General features: G+C 39.0%; 1 protein-coding gene across 2 annotated transcripts; it reads right to left on the reverse strand.

Moving 5' to 3' along the window:
- Positions 1 to 5,237: 5,237 nt before the first annotated feature.
- LOC129170560 (major intrinsically disordered NOTCH2-binding receptor 1-like) lies at positions 5,238 to 15,335 on the reverse strand. Of its 2 annotated transcripts, XM_054758325.1 has the most exons (5): positions 15,255 to 15,304; positions 15,111 to 15,182; positions 9,570 to 9,721; positions 9,099 to 9,341; positions 5,238 to 6,575 (listed from the first exon to the last, which is right to left on the reverse strand). In XM_054758325.1, the coding sequence occupies exons 3-5, from the start codon at positions 9,660 to 9,662 to the stop codon at positions 6,375 to 6,377; spliced, it is 537 nt and encodes a 178-aa protein (XP_054614300.1). In that variant the 5' UTR covers positions 9,663 to 9,721; positions 15,111 to 15,182; positions 15,255 to 15,304; the 3' UTR covers positions 5,238 to 6,374. The 2 variants fall into 2 exon arrangements, with proteins under 2 accessions (XP_054614300.1, XP_054614299.1); XM_054758324.1 differs by lacking the exons at positions 5,238 to 6,575; positions 9,099 to 9,341; positions 9,570 to 9,721 and having other exon boundaries at positions 12,212 to 15,182; positions 15,255 to 15,335.
- Between the last annotated feature and the right edge of the window lie 2,582 nt (positions 15,336 to 17,917).

The following is a 17,917-nucleotide window of genomic DNA, read 5'->3' on the forward strand; positions in this document are numbered from 1 at the left end:
TGTTACAGAAGAACAAGTTGTGTAAAAAGTAGTGAAACACTGAACAGTTGGACATCAAAAGTTCAAGGTCAAATGAAGTTCCGCTGTAAAGGTTACACAGTAATGCCTCACCACTTTGCGGCTTCACTCCTTCACAGTTTTTCCAAAATATATTCCATTTATTTACGTAGCGCCAAATCACAACAGCAGTTATCTCATGGCACTTTGCACATGGAGGTCACACTCGGAAATGGGAATACAAGAGAACCAACTGAAACCCCACATGAGCAAGCACTTGGCGACGGAGGCAAGGAAAAACTCCCTCTGTGGTTGAAACCTGTCTCAACCAGTTGGGTTTAGATAGAAAAATAGCGTAGTGGTAGCGGGATAGGTGGCAGATCAAGCCAGAAGTCTTAGTCCAAGTCTCTGATCAGGGATCAGTTCTAAATACTGTACTGCATATGCTTTAGCAAAAAGGTGGCTTTTGAGTTGACTTTTAAATAGCGAGAGGGTGTCTGACCCCCGGACTGAGTCGGGCAGCTGGTTCCACAACAGAGGAGCCTGATAACTAAAGGCTCTACCTGCCATTCTACTTTTAAACATTTTAGGAGTGGCAAGTAAGTGTAAATTCTGGGACTGCAGTTCAACCCAGAACTCAATCAACCCAGTTCTACCGTGTGGTGCTACAGTATATGTGCAAGAAGGAGAATTTTCAACTCAATTCTAAATTTGACAACCAGTGCAGTGAGGCTGATACGGGTGAGATATGATATCTTCTTCTGGTTCCGGTTAAGAGTCGAGCGGCAGTATTTTGGACTAACTAAAGGGTCTTCTTAGGGCAACCTACCGGTATTAACAGAGTTACAATAATCCAACCTGGAGGTCACAAAAGCATGAACAAGTTTTTCTGCATCTGGTAGTAGTAGGAATTTCCTGATTTAAAAAAAAAAAAAAATCCTAAATGAAAAAATGCTTATCATATTTGGGAACTAAAGAAAAGGTCCTGATGGAAGATGACACCAAAGGTTTCTGACAGTGTCGTGGGGGGTGAGTGCAAGACCATCCAGGGCAGTAATATCATTTGCAATCTTGTCTCTGAGGTGCTGGGAACCAAGGACTATGATTTCAGTCTTTTTCTGAGTTTAATAGTAAAAAGTTTGAACTCATCCAGCTCTTTGGAGTTTGGACAGCTGATTAGTTTGGTTAGGTTTTAGTTGATATTTTAGTTGATAAGTACAGTTGTGTGTCATCTGCATAGCAGCGGAAGTTAATGGAGTGTTTTCTAATGATATAGCCTAAGGGGGACATATAAAGGCTGAACAATACAGGTCCTAGCATAGAACCCTGTGGGATGCCATGGTTGACCTTCACATGTATGGATTCTTTATTATCAATGGATACAAACTGCAGGTGATCTGACAAATAGGACTGAAACCATTTTAATGCAGTTAATGCCAAGGGTGTGCTCTACTCTCCGTATTAGGATCTGGTGATCGGTTGTGTCGAATGCTGCTGTAAAGTCTAATAAAACTTACGCTGAAACGAGGTGAGGAGGTTGTAATATTTACGCGTGCTGTTTCTGTGCTGACTACAGACCTCAAGTAGATGATCGTTTTGAAGGAAAGGGTGGAACTGCTTTCTCCAGGACCTTGGAGAAAAATGGAAGGTTAGATGTCGGTCTGTAGTTAGCTAAGACGTGGATCGAGGTTAGGGTGTTTTAAGAAGCGGCTTGATTACAGCCACGTGGAATGACGGTGGTACGTAGCCTGTCACTAGCGACATATTGATTACCTTGAGAAGAGCTGTGTTGACTAGGGGAGTGAGTAGGAATGGGATCCAACTGGCAAGTTGACGAGTTTGAGGAGGACATTGTAGAGGCTAGTTCAGAGGAAAAACTGTCTATTACTACTATTTCAGCAAATTTTTACCTATTTTTTTAGCCTAAATTAAGCATTTTCAAGCATAAAAAGCGCTAAATGAAGTAAAATACAAATATAAGGCATTCAGAAGATGCATTCAAAGATGTTGTGATGATATATGTAGTATTCTACACTGGTCACTAGGTGTCAGTAATGTTCATTGAGACACACAAGCACCAGACCTGATGGCCGGAACAACAGGCTTTTATTGCAGGTTTGAATTATCGCACAACAGGCACAATAATCCCTAAAATGCGCTACTGTTGCGGCTGTAACCCACAGCAAGCTAAAACTCAGCTTTGAACCCCCCAATGTCATTTCCTGTTTATTCCGTTGTGTTTCTCACTTTTATCAAAATGCTGGCACTTGCAGTTTTCTTTGGCTCTATTTTGGCTTATTTTGCAGCCGTGATCACAAGAAAAGCAGAGACTTGAGGTGAGAAACACTATTGAATTCAAGAAATAACTCATAGCAAAACGCGAAGGTGGTGTCCGTGTTGATATCGCTGCCATATCGTGTCTTTGGTAACAATCACGTCTTCAATGAAGATAAAAGTCACCTAAAATGTTCATTTATTCCTTTCATTCATCATTTACATGCATTTAGAATTGTTTTCTATAATTGTAAAACTATAAAAATGTGTTTTGTCTTAACATTTATGGCTTTCTACAGCAGATGAATTGGATTTACATCATTTCTTATGGGAAAAATGGATTGGGTTAGAGTACATTTTGGTTAGAGTTGGACCTTCTGGAAAGATTTAATGATGCTAACCAAGGTTCCACTGAATTTCTTTTCCCACATGAGCAGCAATTGCTTTCAGTAGGAGGAATGACACAGCAGCAACATTGACTTTGACAAACGATTCATTATTCATCCCAACAGCAGAAGCATGAATGCCAATTTCAACACCAATTTTTATTTGTCATTCATTGAGTATTATTAAGTTCTTTTATAAGGTATTTCCTGCCTTTTCTATTCATGTTATTTTCATATTTCTTTGGACAAAAATCCACAAATTGCTGAATCACAAATGTGCAAACTAGCAGTCAGCTAACTTCACCCATTCTTACTTCCTTTTGGACACCTGTTTTTTTCTCCTGTTGCCTGAAAATGAATAAAAATGTTTGCTTTTGTTGCCTGCACATTGCATTGAATCTTTCAAATGAACAAATGTATCAAATATTTGGGTTATGTTGGCTAGATTTTATATTGGGGGGGTTCTATTCCCCACTAAACCCACCATATACAACACCCTTGTGTATGCCAGTATTCAAGGCATACGAACTTACAATACAAGTTTGAATATGATGTTGGTTGTTTCTTGAATCCAAATCCCCCACAACCCAATCACACACAGCTCTGTCCTATCGAGCCAGCAGGAGCTGATGAAGTCTGCTTGCATGAGAGGTGAAACGTCTTCTACGACGACTTGACCGACAATACAATGACCTGGATCAGGGGTGTCCAAACTGCAGGCCGGGGACCGTTTACGGCCTGCGACACACTCTAAAAATAATTTAACAAGAAAATTAAAAAAAAATGACGTTAAGTCAAAATATTGAGAAAAAAAAGGAGTAATCAAATGAGAAAAAGTAATATTTCTTACAAGAATAACGTCATATTATGAGGAATATAAGGTACAATATCATAATACACTTATTATACACTCCTTATAATTGCTTATAATTACATATTATATTGTATATTATGAGGGAAAATATCATTTTAGTAGCAAAGTTGAAATATTGAAAAAAAAAATGTTTAAGTGGCAATAATGGGAACAAACAAAGAAATTTGTTTTCATTTTTGGAACATTAGTTTTTGGGGAAAAGTTACAATATGAGACAAAAGTAAAAAAAAAAAATATGTGAATAAAGTCATATTATTACATGAAGAAAATTTACAATAGTTGAAAAAAAATAAAATAAAAAACAGCAAAAATAGAGAAAAAAAAAACAATTGTAAATTTCCGAGAATAAAGTCAAAATATTGAGAGAAAAAAAGGCGTATTCTAACCAGGGATGATCCAATCAGGGTTTTATGCTGCCGATTCAGATACCGATCACCCATGAGTGAGATTGGCGGATACCGATCGCATGGATTAAGTGTAAATTTGTAATTTATTTATGACGATAGCTATTGGCCAGGGGTGCGGTATAAGGAAATCCTGGTTGCACCCCTGCTTCTGGCTATGATATGAAAAAAGGAACCATAAAATCACCTTCACTGAGACAAAAACATATTTGATTTGCTTTTTCGCAAGAACATATATCACACTTACAGAGGATGAGACGCCTTCATTTAGGAGACTTTGGATGTCAGAGTACATTGGCGCTCTAGCAGGACTTCGAGCAGCACGCAGCAGAGCTCCAAGTGAGAGAGCAGTCGGCAGCCGACACCATCTAGTCCGACGAATTCAATTATTTTTCGAGTTATTTGCTTTATAGTTCTGACTGTCACGCACATACGGGCGAGTGTTCAGCCTTTTGGCAGCATTAGCTGTTTGACTGATGATCACATCGTGCGCCTGGAAATCTCACCATACTCTGTCAAGTGTTTGTTCTTCAAATTAAAACTTTTTAACGTCCTAGCCCGGCGAGATATTTTTCGTGGCATGTTTTGCAGGGTGCAAAATTCACATCACTCTCACAAACGGCAGGTAAGGTCCACACGGCAAACATGTTTGTTTTCGGTTTGGCACGCCTGCGCAGTGTGAGAGAAAGTGGGCGGGGGACGCTCGCTACAGGCCGCGTGCTGCAATAGAACGAGCCAGAGGTGATCGGCGGCGAAAGGCATTATCGGCATATTCCGATCACATGCTTTTTCACGGAAGTCATCTGATACTGATCGGTGGCCGATCGATCGGAGCATCCCTAATTCTAACGACAAAAAAAGCAGCAAATTTATGAGAATAAACTCATAATACTGTGACGAAAAATGATGTCATTAGTAGCATGGAGTTGAAATATTAAAGAAAACAAAATATGTTTTTAAGTCACAATATGAAGACAAACCAACAAAACAAAATAAAGTTGTCATTTTTGGAAAATTAGGTTGGGAAAAAATTATATTACAAGAATGACTTAATAATATTACGAGAAGAAAATATATTAAGATTATTTAAGAAAAAAGTTCTATTCGGGAAAAAAAAAGTGAAATTAACACTAATAATACACTTTTTTCACATATAAGCTGAGATGCAGTTTTTCCTTGCAATATATACTATATATATATATATATATATATATATATATATATATATATATATATATATATATATATATATATACAGTCAAACCTGTCTTAGCGGCCACCTTCATAGAACGGTCACCTGCCTATAGCAGCCACTGAAAAATCCCCCGCAGAAAATGTGCGTGTTATAGACCCTGTGTATAGCAGTCACCTGTCTAACACGGCCAGCGGCCACCCACTTTGTATCCCTTGGTCAATATCTGACCGCATATAGCGGCCAAAATGCTGACTCAAGCAGAAGCTTCATGCACAAAAAAGTTTCGTATTTTCATCAATGAAGCCGTGGTGTGTAGACTTTAATTACTGAGTCCTAGCTCAGTCACAATCATTCACAAGATCCACACAAACTGTCAGTTGTTCCACATAAAAAAGCCGTCTTCTTACTTTGCAATGCAGCCCTGAAAAGATTCAATGACGGCCAAAACGGTAATCTTCCCACTTTGCAATGCCGCCGTGAATAGATTCTAAAATGGCCAAAACACCTGAATAAAACATCTAAAATTTCACTTAATTGCCGACTAATTAGAGATTAGAAGCCCATTCAATAAGAAAGGAGCGATGGTATTGTTAGTTTACTACAATCTTCGCACCTCCTCCGCACTCTATTGTTCACGTACACACCCATTCATGACTGCTTCATGCGTATCCTGTTAGATCCCATTCACCAGGCTCGTTCACTAACATTTTTATTTCTTGCTTTTAAAATCGTGTTTTAAAAAAAATCAAAAGATGGAAATTAATTTCCATCTCCGCTACTTATATTTTTATAATTTTATTACCTTCTTGGATTAAAGTTTTAAAATTATTTTTAAACACTAAATTTGTAATTTTTGTGACCATGTTAATATGTGCGCGCACAAATTCAAAATGGCCACCAACCTGTCTGTAGTGGCCACCTGTCTATAGCGGCCACTTTGTCGTTTCCCTTCAGTGGCCGCTATAGACAGGTTTGACTGTATATATAACTTGTTAGCATTTCCAAAATATCAAAGTGTCCCTTGCATCCTTTCATTTTTCACTATGTGGTCCTTGCTGGAAAAAGTTTGGACACCCCTGACGTGAATGAATGGGAATATTCACAGGCACGCACAATGAAGCTGAAACGGGCTTTCAAAGTTGTCTCCATGTGTTTTATAACCGACTCTAATTGGTGCAAACCCTAACACAAACCCTGTCTTGACTTCCCAAGATGAACTAAAGACAAAACATTTCCCACGTCAATCACACTTTCCTCTCGAGCACCACAACTGGCACGATGATGACGATAAGAACGACACTAATAGACAAACCTATGACACAAATGATTTTGTGAAGTCTTTTCCGTCGGTCTTCCGCTTGTTTTTTCTTCAGTAAAGCGTCAAATCCCGGTGTGTACAGATCCTCCAGCCAAAAATCCAGATCTTTGGCTGTCTTCTCTTCATCCTGGGTGAACAACAGACAAGAATATAACCAATTAAAGAGCGTTACGAAGATTATGTGGCACAAGAGTCTTGACACGTGTCAGCATAGGCACTCTAGAACCACACTCCACATGAAACCCACATAGGCAAGCACTTGGTGACAGAGACCAGGAAAAACCCTTTTTTGGGGAAGAAAACCTGGAACAGAACCCAGGTTCTGTTTGACGGCCGTCTACTGGCCCGGTTAAGTAGAGCTAGCGAGACAGCGGCCGCATTCCAATGGCAATTTGAGGTGCCCTTGTTGACGTCCCCTAGGCACTTGCCCGTGGGGGAATCCCCGCCGCCATCATACTGTAAGTGTCGGTCCATTTCTCCAAAAATCTGAGGTGAACTTGGTGAGATCCAAAAAAACCAATAATGACAACTACAGTCATAAAAAGTATTTTAAAACAATAACCGTCGTGATCTGTGATGCCGCTCTGCTGCCACCTAGCTGCATTCTGTTGCAGTACACTGCAGACGGGCCTGGGAGGAGTTACCCGCTCACGCCAGCAGCCAATTAGTATCTGGACTACTTTAGCTGTGCTGGTTGGTGAAACCTTTGCCTCGTGTTACCTCTCGTTCTGTGCTTTCTGGTCCACTATTGTCTGTTTTTGTGAGCATTGTTCCCTGCTCGGCTTCTCCAGCAACGGTGTAATTACTGCATTTTGGCTCTAGGCTGCACATGCTTGGTTTTCAGCAGCGACCTTTTACTTCTTGTATAGTACTTTTTTCCTGCTTAGTTTTGTCAGTAGTGTTTTTCGTTAGTTAGCTTTTTTCACGTGGTTGTTTTTGGTTGTACTTTCCCTTTTTGTGTTTTGTATTTTTCCCCTAGTGGACACATTTGTGTCTCGCCTCTGCATTTTTGGCTCCTGCACTGCCACCCCGTGACAAATGCGACTAAATTGAAACGAACGACCCAACTTTGAAAACTAACTAAGACGAAACAGATTTTGTAATGCAAACGAGTCACATGACACCAGTGAGGGGAAAATGGCTAATTGGGCTCAATTTGTACATTTTTGCGTAAGGGTGTACTCACATTTGAATGATTGCGTGGCGTTTGGGGTATTATGTGCTGAGTTACTTTGAGGGGACAGTATATTTACATTCATACAATGTGTACACTGACTGTGTATGTTTGTGACTGAATCAATAACTGGGTATTTTGATCAAGGATGATGCAACCACAACCATCTACAGATACATTATGCTATGCCCTGAACGCTGTTAAAGAAAAAAAAGTGCAAAACTGCACAATAAAAAATCTGTGAAAGAGCGAATCCCCGAAAGGTGAACTGCAATGTAGAGAGGGAACACTGTAATACCATCATTATACTGCTACACGCTTGACCAGTAGAGGGCACTGTTGCACAGCTAATGAGAGCAACATAGAGGAAGACGTGACATGGCTCAGGAGCTAGAGTGGTTGATTTCCAACCCGATGGTCGCTAGCTCGATCCTTGATACTGCTGGAAGCATTTAACTTATTTATACATTTTGTTAAGTTAGCATTTTTACTTTTCAACATTTCAAATTCCGAAATTTTCAGTCTGCTAAAAAATAATGGACACATTTCTTTGAAAACATTCTGCTTATGGCTCAGGGGGTACTTGCTGGTTCGATCCTCCATCCAGCTGTCATCATTCAACTTATTTCTACATTTCAACATCCAGTCTGCATTTTTACTTTCACCAATATTAGTCTGCTTAAAATGAATGGACAAATGAATGATTAGACCGCCCTTGTTTCTTCAGTTTCTTGTTCATTTTAATGCCTGATACAACTAAAGGTACCTTTGTTTGGACAAATATAACAATGACAACACAAATAGCTCATAAGAGTTATTTTTTTTAGCAGTACAATGCTATAGCTATTCATGTAAGAACTTAAGTGATTTTGGTTATTATCAAGAAAACCATGGAAGTTTCTAGATATCAGCTCTTAAATTAAACTCTTATGAGCTATATTTGTTATCATCATTATATTTGTCCAAACAAATGTGCCTTTGGTTGTACCAGGCATTACAATGGATCAATAAACTAAATAAACAAAGGTGACCTAATCATTTTTTTTCCATGACTGGATTGAATGTTCATTTCAACATTCTTTTTACATTTCAGTTCAGTTTCAGTATTCACACACAATTTCTACTGATATATCCATCCATCTATTTTCTATGCCGCTTATCCTCACTAGGGTCGCTGGGGCATGCTGGAGCCTACCCTAGGTGACTTTGGCCAAGAGGTACACCCTGGACTGATGACCAGCCAATTGCAGGGCACATCTAAACAAACATTCATACTTATGGACAATTCAGAGTCTCCAATTAACCGAACATTTAACACAACATTTATTTATATACACTATTTTTTCCCCGAATGTGGTTACATACTGTTTAAAATGAAATTGGAAGGAAGCACTACAGTTATCTACTAACAGCCTACAGTTCTGTCTTTGCACACATTACCCTCAATTACTTGTTACTCGTCTTCTCCCAAATTACCTGTAAAAAGTCTGTAAGTCTGCCGTGGCCCGTTTGCGTGGTATACTCCTTGATGGTCCAGGAAGGCTTGCATGTCTTGACGTCCATTGCATCTGTCATGCTATACAGAGGGTTTGTTTTAATGTGGGACTGCAGGCTGCCAGGCGTGCGGTGCTTCTCAAGGTATCGTTCCACGAACACCACAGAATCCTCTTGGGAGGGGGACCACCTGCTTTTCATCTCTGCCCTTTGCTCCAACACACCCTGTCGTTAGAAGAGACGCAAATGATGCACTTTCAATTCATCTCGTTCAAGTCATTTTCTGATGACGTGTATTTGTTCAATTTCACCCGAACTCCCATAAGTACTCTGGCAGGGAGCGTGGTTAAATACACATTCAAATAAACCCCGCCCATAAGCTCAAATGAAAACAGTTTGAATGAAAATTGAACAAGGGATTTCATTTTAAAACAAAATGGTTTCCACCCCAACCTGAACCATCTTGTGAGTGACCGGCGGCATCCTGACATCCAGCTGGAAGAACTTCTGGGGGTGGTTGTTGTTTGGTAGAACAGGAGCATCCATTCTCACGCTGCCGCAGCATTCACACCGTCAGCCTCTGTGGGGTTTTTACGGGAGTCGCTCTGTAATAATAAATGAGGAGAGCATATTTATGAGCCTGGATCACTTGCAGGTGTGTGTAACCCAATCTGCCACTGAGCGAGGCGTAAGCTAGCGTGGCACTACAAGTATATTTGACAATAATAAAGCATGACAGTGGACCTTTTATGTCGCACAATATATTCAGGCACACTTGGTCTAACTCTCAATTCTTGGGAGAACATTTGATGATATTTTGCTGTTCGGCTGCCTTGGCAAACTCCATACAACAAAGAAACCAAGGGTGTCCAAAGGGTGGCCTGCGGGGCATTCATTGCCTCTGGCTGTTTTTTATTGGCCCTCAATCGGCATTTTCTAGAAGCACAAAAACAGCAACATTTAAAAAAAAAAACAGCAGCAAAAATGGAAGGAAGAGCAGTCATTTTATAAGAATAAAGACAAAATATTAAGTGAATATTATATTTAACATATTGTATGAAGAGATATTAATATATTAATGTTAAGAGAAAAAATAGCATAAAGTTGAAAAAATAAAGCAAAAAAAGTCGTAATATGAGAAACAAAACTAAGAAAAAGTCGCAACTGTTGGAAAATTTATTTGGGTAACAGTATTTTATTATGGTAATGAAGTCCACATAGTGTATAATGTACAAAAAGAAAGACAGAAACACGTAAGCAGAAAGGTTCCTACTATAATACGCTGTGTCACTGAAAACAAAGCCGAGATACAGGCTGTTTTTTTTTTTTCTTTAAAAATAAAAAACACATCAACTTATCTACATGGGTTGGTTTACAAAACGTAAAAGTTTCATTTTTCGGTGGAAAAAGGTTGGCCACCCCTGCTCTGGGTGGTGTGGAGGACAATGTTTCAGGTACATTTGGACGGCTTGAACCCACCCAAACCACCTGCGGCCTTCAGGAGGCATAAGTGAGTCAAATGCAAGGATAGAACATCTAGGTTCCTTGGCCCATTCCTAACCCGCATTACCGTTGCAAGACTTGAGGGAGGGTTGGTGCTATACAACATTGTCCACAGGCCGGCGCTAGTGAGTCCAATTATAGCAGCGCTTCCTCTGCCGAGCTGAGTTGATGATGTCATAACCAACCCTGTACTGTAGCATGCCCATAGCACAAGATGGCATTAAAAACTTGGGCTGGTGCAGTGCTAAACTATTTGGGTGTGTTTGTGCATTTTCATCCTGCAGCGATATCAACAATGTGATTATGTTTTTGAAATTCTAACAATAAACATCTCCAACGACCAATGAATGGCCTTTGCTTCAAACATGCTCAACAAGTGGCATCACATGTTTACTCTGATAGAATTCAACAAAGGAGAAGGATGAAGTAGAGCTAACGTAAGCCTACACCTGTCTCCATTTGTCAGTAATTCAGTTGTTCCAGTTTGTTCACTTCCCGGGTTCACATTTTCTCATCGGGAGGAAAAACAACAACTGAGAACGTGTAACAATTGATCAATGGCTTATAACAAATTAAATAAGGAATGTAAAATAAGGTTATTTCCAGTGAATAAACCGCATGTGTCATCAAATGGACTAGGCAGCTCTTTGCCAGGAGCCAATCATGAGCTATTAAAAAAAAGTGAGTTTGTCAACCCACTGGAAATGGCAGGAGGTCATTACTCAATATAACAGTCTGAGTCATGGTGTCATCTTACAAACAACACCAAATTCAGCACACATAAATATACAAACAAGTACCAATACGAGTTTAAAATGGGAAAATTACGTTTGAGCAAAGCATTTCATTGGAGGCCAAGAAGCATAGAAAATGGTGTAGTGGGAAATATAAAAATGATTATCCACCAGTAGGTGGCACCATTTGATTTGTCCACTTACTTTTAGCAGGCTAAAATTTGCGAAATCTGAAATGTCAAGTAAACATGTATAAATAAGTAGAATGAATAACCATCGGGTTGGAAAACATGAATTTATCGTACTCTGCATGCAATTTGACTCCATTTGACTCCATTTTGTTGCATTTTTCAGGTTTCAGTTTCGAGTTGAGTCTTTACAGCACAGATAAATTAATAGACATCAATTGGGGAGGGTGCAAACACATTTCTGTCCCGCAGCGGGGTCATGACAGAAAATGATTGCGAGCCACTGCAATAATGATAAATGAAAAATTATTTTCCACCAGCAGGGGGCGCCGTATAAATCGCCCATTCATTTTCACAGGGAAAATTGTCACAGAAAATGTCAAATTAGAGCAATTTTTTTTGGAAAGGTCCTGATAGACGGCCAACATGACCTGAATGAGGTGAACATTTTGACGTTGGATTGCTTTGAATGAGAAATGAGAAAGGAGTTTTGCAGGCTCTTCATATTTCTAATCTGATAAAAAAAAAAAAAATCAAATCAGGAGTATGACTCATTCAAGGGTTTTTCCAAAAGATTTGAAAAAACGGGTTTGACCGGTCAACATGATAGCTTCTGGAATGTTTTTCTTGTTTTAAGATGGTGACTTTTTAATCTCAAATGACATATACTGGAACCATAATAATAAATACCTTGTTTTATTTTACATGAACTGCAATAAAAACCACAAGGATAAATGTTTTTGTTACACAATGTACTTCAAATATGCTTCAAATAAGTTATATAGACCGGAACGCATCCTTTTTCTAAACTCAAATTCCAGTCAAGGCCGTTTTACTGGCCCATCCTACTTGTACATCTGATCCAAAGAAAGGCAAGTAAGGATGATGTCATTCTAAGGTTGATACATACTGGTTGAACTAGTCAACATCATAGCTTCTGGAATGTTTTTGTGCACTTACATGAATCGTGTACACAAACCAAATAGAAACAGATGCAGACGTTTGTTTATTGCAATGTGCAAATCTAGGTGGTTTTATTGTTTTGATAGAATTTCCATACATTTCATTGCACAGGGGTCACTATAATGCTAATAACAAACCAACACCTACGCATATTATTTGTGAAGTGCGTCCAAAACATCGAGACGGGGTTGTGTTTTTTCACTTCCTTTTAATGCATCTGTGTCATTCCTGCACCCTGATTTGAAAGCATGTGCATAACACGTTAGGAATCAAGTTTAAACTATTCATTGATTAAACCTCATGATAGCCAAATACAGCAGAATCCCCACGTTTCTTACGTCCAGGACACCGGAAAATGGTGCAAAAGTGATCGTTCATCTGCAGAACCCTTTGTTCACCCCATTGTTCACTCCTATTTACCACATTTAAAGTGTAAAATGTATAAGTACTCATCGCTAATAAATGACAATGTAAGATGATCCATGAGCACATGGGATCAGAGTTTAAAGTGAAACCAACTGTGGCGCGTTCAGAAACCACTGAACAAAGTGCGAAATCTCAACGCTGACGAAAAAACATGATCAGTGAAGCATAGTATGGGGGAAAAAATGATTAGACCAGCCTTGTTTCTTTAGTTTCTTGATCATTTTAATGGCTGGTGCAGCTAAAGGTACATTTGTGTGGACAAATATAATGATGACAACAAAAATAGCGTTTCATTTTTTGCTAATACAACAGAGGACTCTAGTCACGTGACTTGGACTCGAGTTGACAATATGAATCAAGAATTGCAACGCTTTTACTTTGACATCAGCCTTAGTCTGATGACTTGAAAATAATCATTTTCAGTGAAAGTGTTGAGTAAAATGTTTCCCCGTTCAAAGTATTCAACTAACGTGATAGTCATTATGTCATTTTCCAGCAAGACAACACATTTTCCCACAGAATCTGCCTCATCGAACGCATCTATTAACATCCAATCGGGTTTAGGGACAAACAACGAATGTGTGAATATGTCCGCACTCTTTCTGTGACTAAGTCTTGTCACACTGGTCTTTTTATTTATTTTTTTTTTTTTACATTTTTTAATTTTTAAAAAATCAAAATGCATTCATTATTTGTCAAATTGGATAGATTGTTGAAATATTTGATTTAACAATGCTTATGACTCCTAAGGACCCGGAAATTTCAAGCCTATGACTTCAGACTTGACTCAATCTGTCTTGTCCTGACTTGAAATTTGATCTGGACTTGCACGTTTTTACTCGAGACTTGACTCGAGACTTGAGATTAAAGACTTGAGCCTTAATTGAGACTTGCAAAACACCGACCTGCTCCCATCTCTGCAGTACAAGGCGACAGCTACTGACGTAAGAACTTAATGGATGAAGAGCGAGGAAATGAAAGTAAGCTTTTCCGTGAGACTCTTATCAGCTATTTGGTTGTCATCATTATATTTGACCAAACAACTGTACCTTTAGTTGTCCCGGGCACTAAATGAACAATAAACTGAAGAAACAAGGCTGGTTTAATCATTTTTTCCATGACTGCAAAGACGTAAACGTGTAAAAATTGCAGGGTTTTCTAACAGTATTGCATGTAAAAACTGTACATTTCATCTGTATTATCACATATTTATAAATGACCAGCAACTTATGGTGAATGAAAACATTGCCTAGTTTAGAATAACTATTTTTTTTGACAAAAATCTACAAATTTGTGGGTGTGTGAATGCTGAATTGCGAATGTGCAGGGATCCACTGTACATTTGTGGTGGTGCGTGTGTTATGGCCATGGCTGGCGTGGGTAATTGGGAGAATCTGGAGAACTTTCACTTCACTTCACACTTGAAAAAGACAGCTTTTCTGCAGTGCAATAGATCAGATGTACTGTAGTCCACCATCAGGCAGTAGTTTGCATTTTCCAATACCTGCAAACAGCTACCATTGCCATAAGAATCAGTGATGATAGAAGGAAGGACGAGATCAGGAGGGACTGAAAAAGGGTTAGCGGCTCCCTGCAACAGTTCCATCATCAAAGAAAAGCTGTAAATCAGCATTTCTCTCAGGATTCAGTCTTTTTGGACGACACTAGCATTTCTTCACTGAAGTGCTGACCGCCGTTTGCCCCCACCATGTCATCTATCTTCTCAATCAGACGTACCACCTGAGTCCTGTTCCTTTTTTTCTTGTTGTTGAAGACATGGTAGCGGTTCCCGCATTTGTTCAGCACTTCTCGAAGTTGTGGGTGGCTGTTTTGCACATATTGCGTTATGGTTCTACCCTGAAGCTCATCACCACGTGTGAATAGGACGATCATGTAGCGGTATACTTCTTCACTAAAGATTTTCTCCAGAGCTTCCACACACTTGACTTCTATTTGAGTAAACCTGCCGATCTGCATCACCAGCAGGAAGACGTGGGGCCCGGGAGAGGTCACCTGGATGCATTTTTTAATCTCTGTCTTTATATTCTCGGCTTCTTTTGAAGTATCCAGGATCCCGGGGGTGTCGGTGACGTGAATCTTTCTCCGACATTTAACTCGTTCTTTCTCGCAGTACTGTGTCAGCGAATGTGCACTCGTTGAAGACAAGAAGACTTTTTTACCCACGATGGTGTTACCGACAGCGCTCTTCCCAACACCGGTCCTCCCAATCAGCACGATTTGAAGGGGGTCACCTGCAGACAGAAGTATACTTTCATCATCTGCATTGTAAGAATAACACAAATGACAAAAAGCCAAGTCTTTACCTTTGGGGATTGAGGAGCGGATACCCATCTTGCTTTCTGACAGAGACTGAAAGGAAACACAGCTGACTCTGTTAGTTTTAATGCATACTTGTTCAGAACTCCACCCCTAAGTGGTATCCCAGTATCCGCATGCTTCAGTCTGAGTAGTTTCTCAAGCACAGTGAAGTCTGCTGCACCGACTGCATCGCAGTGGCATCACATCACCACGTAAGTAACAAGACGCCTTTCTGATTGATTGATTGATGATTGATTTATGATTAAACAGCAGCATGTTGTTGACATGAAGGAATCAAGGCAAGTTCTAGATAGTTTAGTTCTGAATTGAGGGTGTCATATTGGTGGCCAATGGATCTCATCTCGTATCAGTTTTGCTGTAATTGGATGCGTGTTTCGGAGTAATACAAATACACTCAACAAAAATATAAACGCAACACTTTTGCTTTTGGTGCCATTTTTTACGAGATGAACTCAAGGATCTAAAACATTTTTCCACATACACATTTTTTCAAAGTCGTAACGTTATAAGAAACAGAACATCGTGGTGTGAGGAAACAGTGATGGATGTGGAGCCACAAGCGGGAACAAATACTGAGCAGAAATGGAATTATGGTAAAGAAAATGGTATTTTGAATGGTACGTTTAGCTTCAAAGCCCTGGCAGATGGCTCTCTCGGCGAGACCAAAGTTATTTGCAGCTGCTGTCGCTGTGAGTTGAGTTGTCACCGACTACATTGCCTCTCAAATGCCAGGGTACTGGTGCACTGCAGGTATTTGTTATTGTCATTTATACAGTGGTACCTTAACATACTAGATGTATTAGTCATTGTTGTATTCCTTATATTAGTCATCTTTAAAACAACAAAAACTAAATGACTGCCAGAACTGGATCAAACATTCTCACTTGTGTTGTTTTTTACTTTTATCCATGATTGTCAGTTATCAAGAGCATAACCGGTGTTGAGCCCCAGCCCAGAAAACCTGTACCTGTGTGTGTATATATGGGGAGGGCATCCCAAAGCCCTCATTCCCCAAAACAGAAAGGCACACACCAAGCTTGTGTTTACAAAGACAAATATTTTTTTTTTTACAAAACACACTTGATACAGTCATACATTATTACACAATGTACAAAATCAAATAGAAGGAAGTGTACATAAGGATAAAAACTATGGAATACAACACACATAGAGTTGAAAGCCATTTGTCTGCAGTGCAAAAATCCTTCACATTCAAACAGTACACTTAGAACAATGCTATTCTCACACTATGAAAGAAAGTGCTGGTTTTCCTTCATGCATTTTAGCTAGTGAGAAAAAAGGACAGAGTATTTATCCCAGTATCTGGATTTGTGGAACATCACAAATAAAGTACGATACTATTTAAAAATACAATAAATAAGGAAACTAAAACTGAACATTGATTAGTGTCCTTAATCTGTTCCAGTACAAACGCTAACCGAATCCATTTTTCCCAAAAGAAATAATGTCCGTCCAATGAATCCGTTCCTGAAAGCCAAAAATATGAACACACACACAAAAAATATGTTTTCATTGTTTTACAATTATAGTTTTACATGCAGAGATCAATTCTAAATGAATGTAAATGACCACTGAAAATGGATAAATGAACATATCAGGTTACTTTTACCTTCACTGAAGACATGATTGTTGCCAAAGAGTGTGATGTGGAAGCGAGAGCAGCAAGAATCTGCAGTGACGGATTTCTTATCTGCACAGGGAACGGAAGTGTCTTAGTTCATCACAAATCACACCACCAACTACTTGCTTGCTGTGTGTACCAGTGACCAGGCTCATCATGATAAGTAAAAAAAAAAAAAAAGTACAAACTTTTGTGCGCTTTCAATAATTTTTGTTCTGAATTTGTGCACTTCAACTCCAGGGAGAAATGGGAGGTGACGTCTCAGACAGCACTAGCCGACACACACTGCGTTTGTGATGTGATGCTGATCCACCATAAAACCATGGCGAAAAGGGACATACAGGTATAGTGACGCATACATTCCCGTGACGCACTGTAGGGGGCAGGTGTGAGTCCAACAGGTCCTTGTTGGACCTGTCCACCTGGATTAATTTTTTTCTTATTTAAAAAGTGTTCTACAGTCTGCAGTACTGTCTGTGCTTGGGTCCTTTTTTCAGGAGCACTTTAATCATCTGGAGGTTGCTTTGCATTACTGCATCCTAAAAATGTTATGATGACTGAACACCAAAAAAAAAACCTGAATTTAATTTTACAGGTTTTTATTGAATAAGCACAGCCGGCTGGTCCATTAGGCAATATATGCAAAGTTTGTTTTTTTTTTACATGTTTTTTTTTTATGTCATGGCGATGATTGAGCGCTGAAAAACATAAGCCCGTTTTGAATGGTCATTACTATTATTTTATTTGCTTTTCTTTTCATGTTTTGAATGTTCTCTTCTTTTTTTATTTTCATTTTTCTGTCTTGTTTTGAATTATTATGTACTAGTAAAATTGTAGGTTCCTGCAAGAGGGTCATTCTGTAATTTTTATTTTGATTTATTTATTTTTTTGACTGATGAGATTGAAATATATGGATAGAAATATATAGAATATTCAAATAGACTTTAGAATTATAGACATTATATATATATATATATATATAAAATGTAGCATGATACAAAACTA

This window comes from Dunckerocampus dactyliophorus, chromosome 17 (assembly GCF_027744805.1).
Source record: "Dunckerocampus dactyliophorus isolate RoL2022-P2 chromosome 17, RoL_Ddac_1.1, whole genome shotgun sequence".
NCBI classification, from domain to species: domain Eukaryota; kingdom Metazoa; phylum Chordata; class Actinopteri; order Syngnathiformes; family Syngnathidae; genus Dunckerocampus; species Dunckerocampus dactyliophorus.

Bases quoted from the DNA above. Each gene is read 5' to 3' on its own strand.
- LOC129170560 (XM_054758324.1), bottom strand. From the start codon at position 15,282: ATGGGTATCCGCTCCTCAATCCCCAAAG. The intron at 15,183-15,254 runs GTAAAGACTTGG...TTCTGTCTGCAG, and splicing joins CCGCTCCTCAATCCCCAAAG to GTGACCCCCTTCAAATCGTG.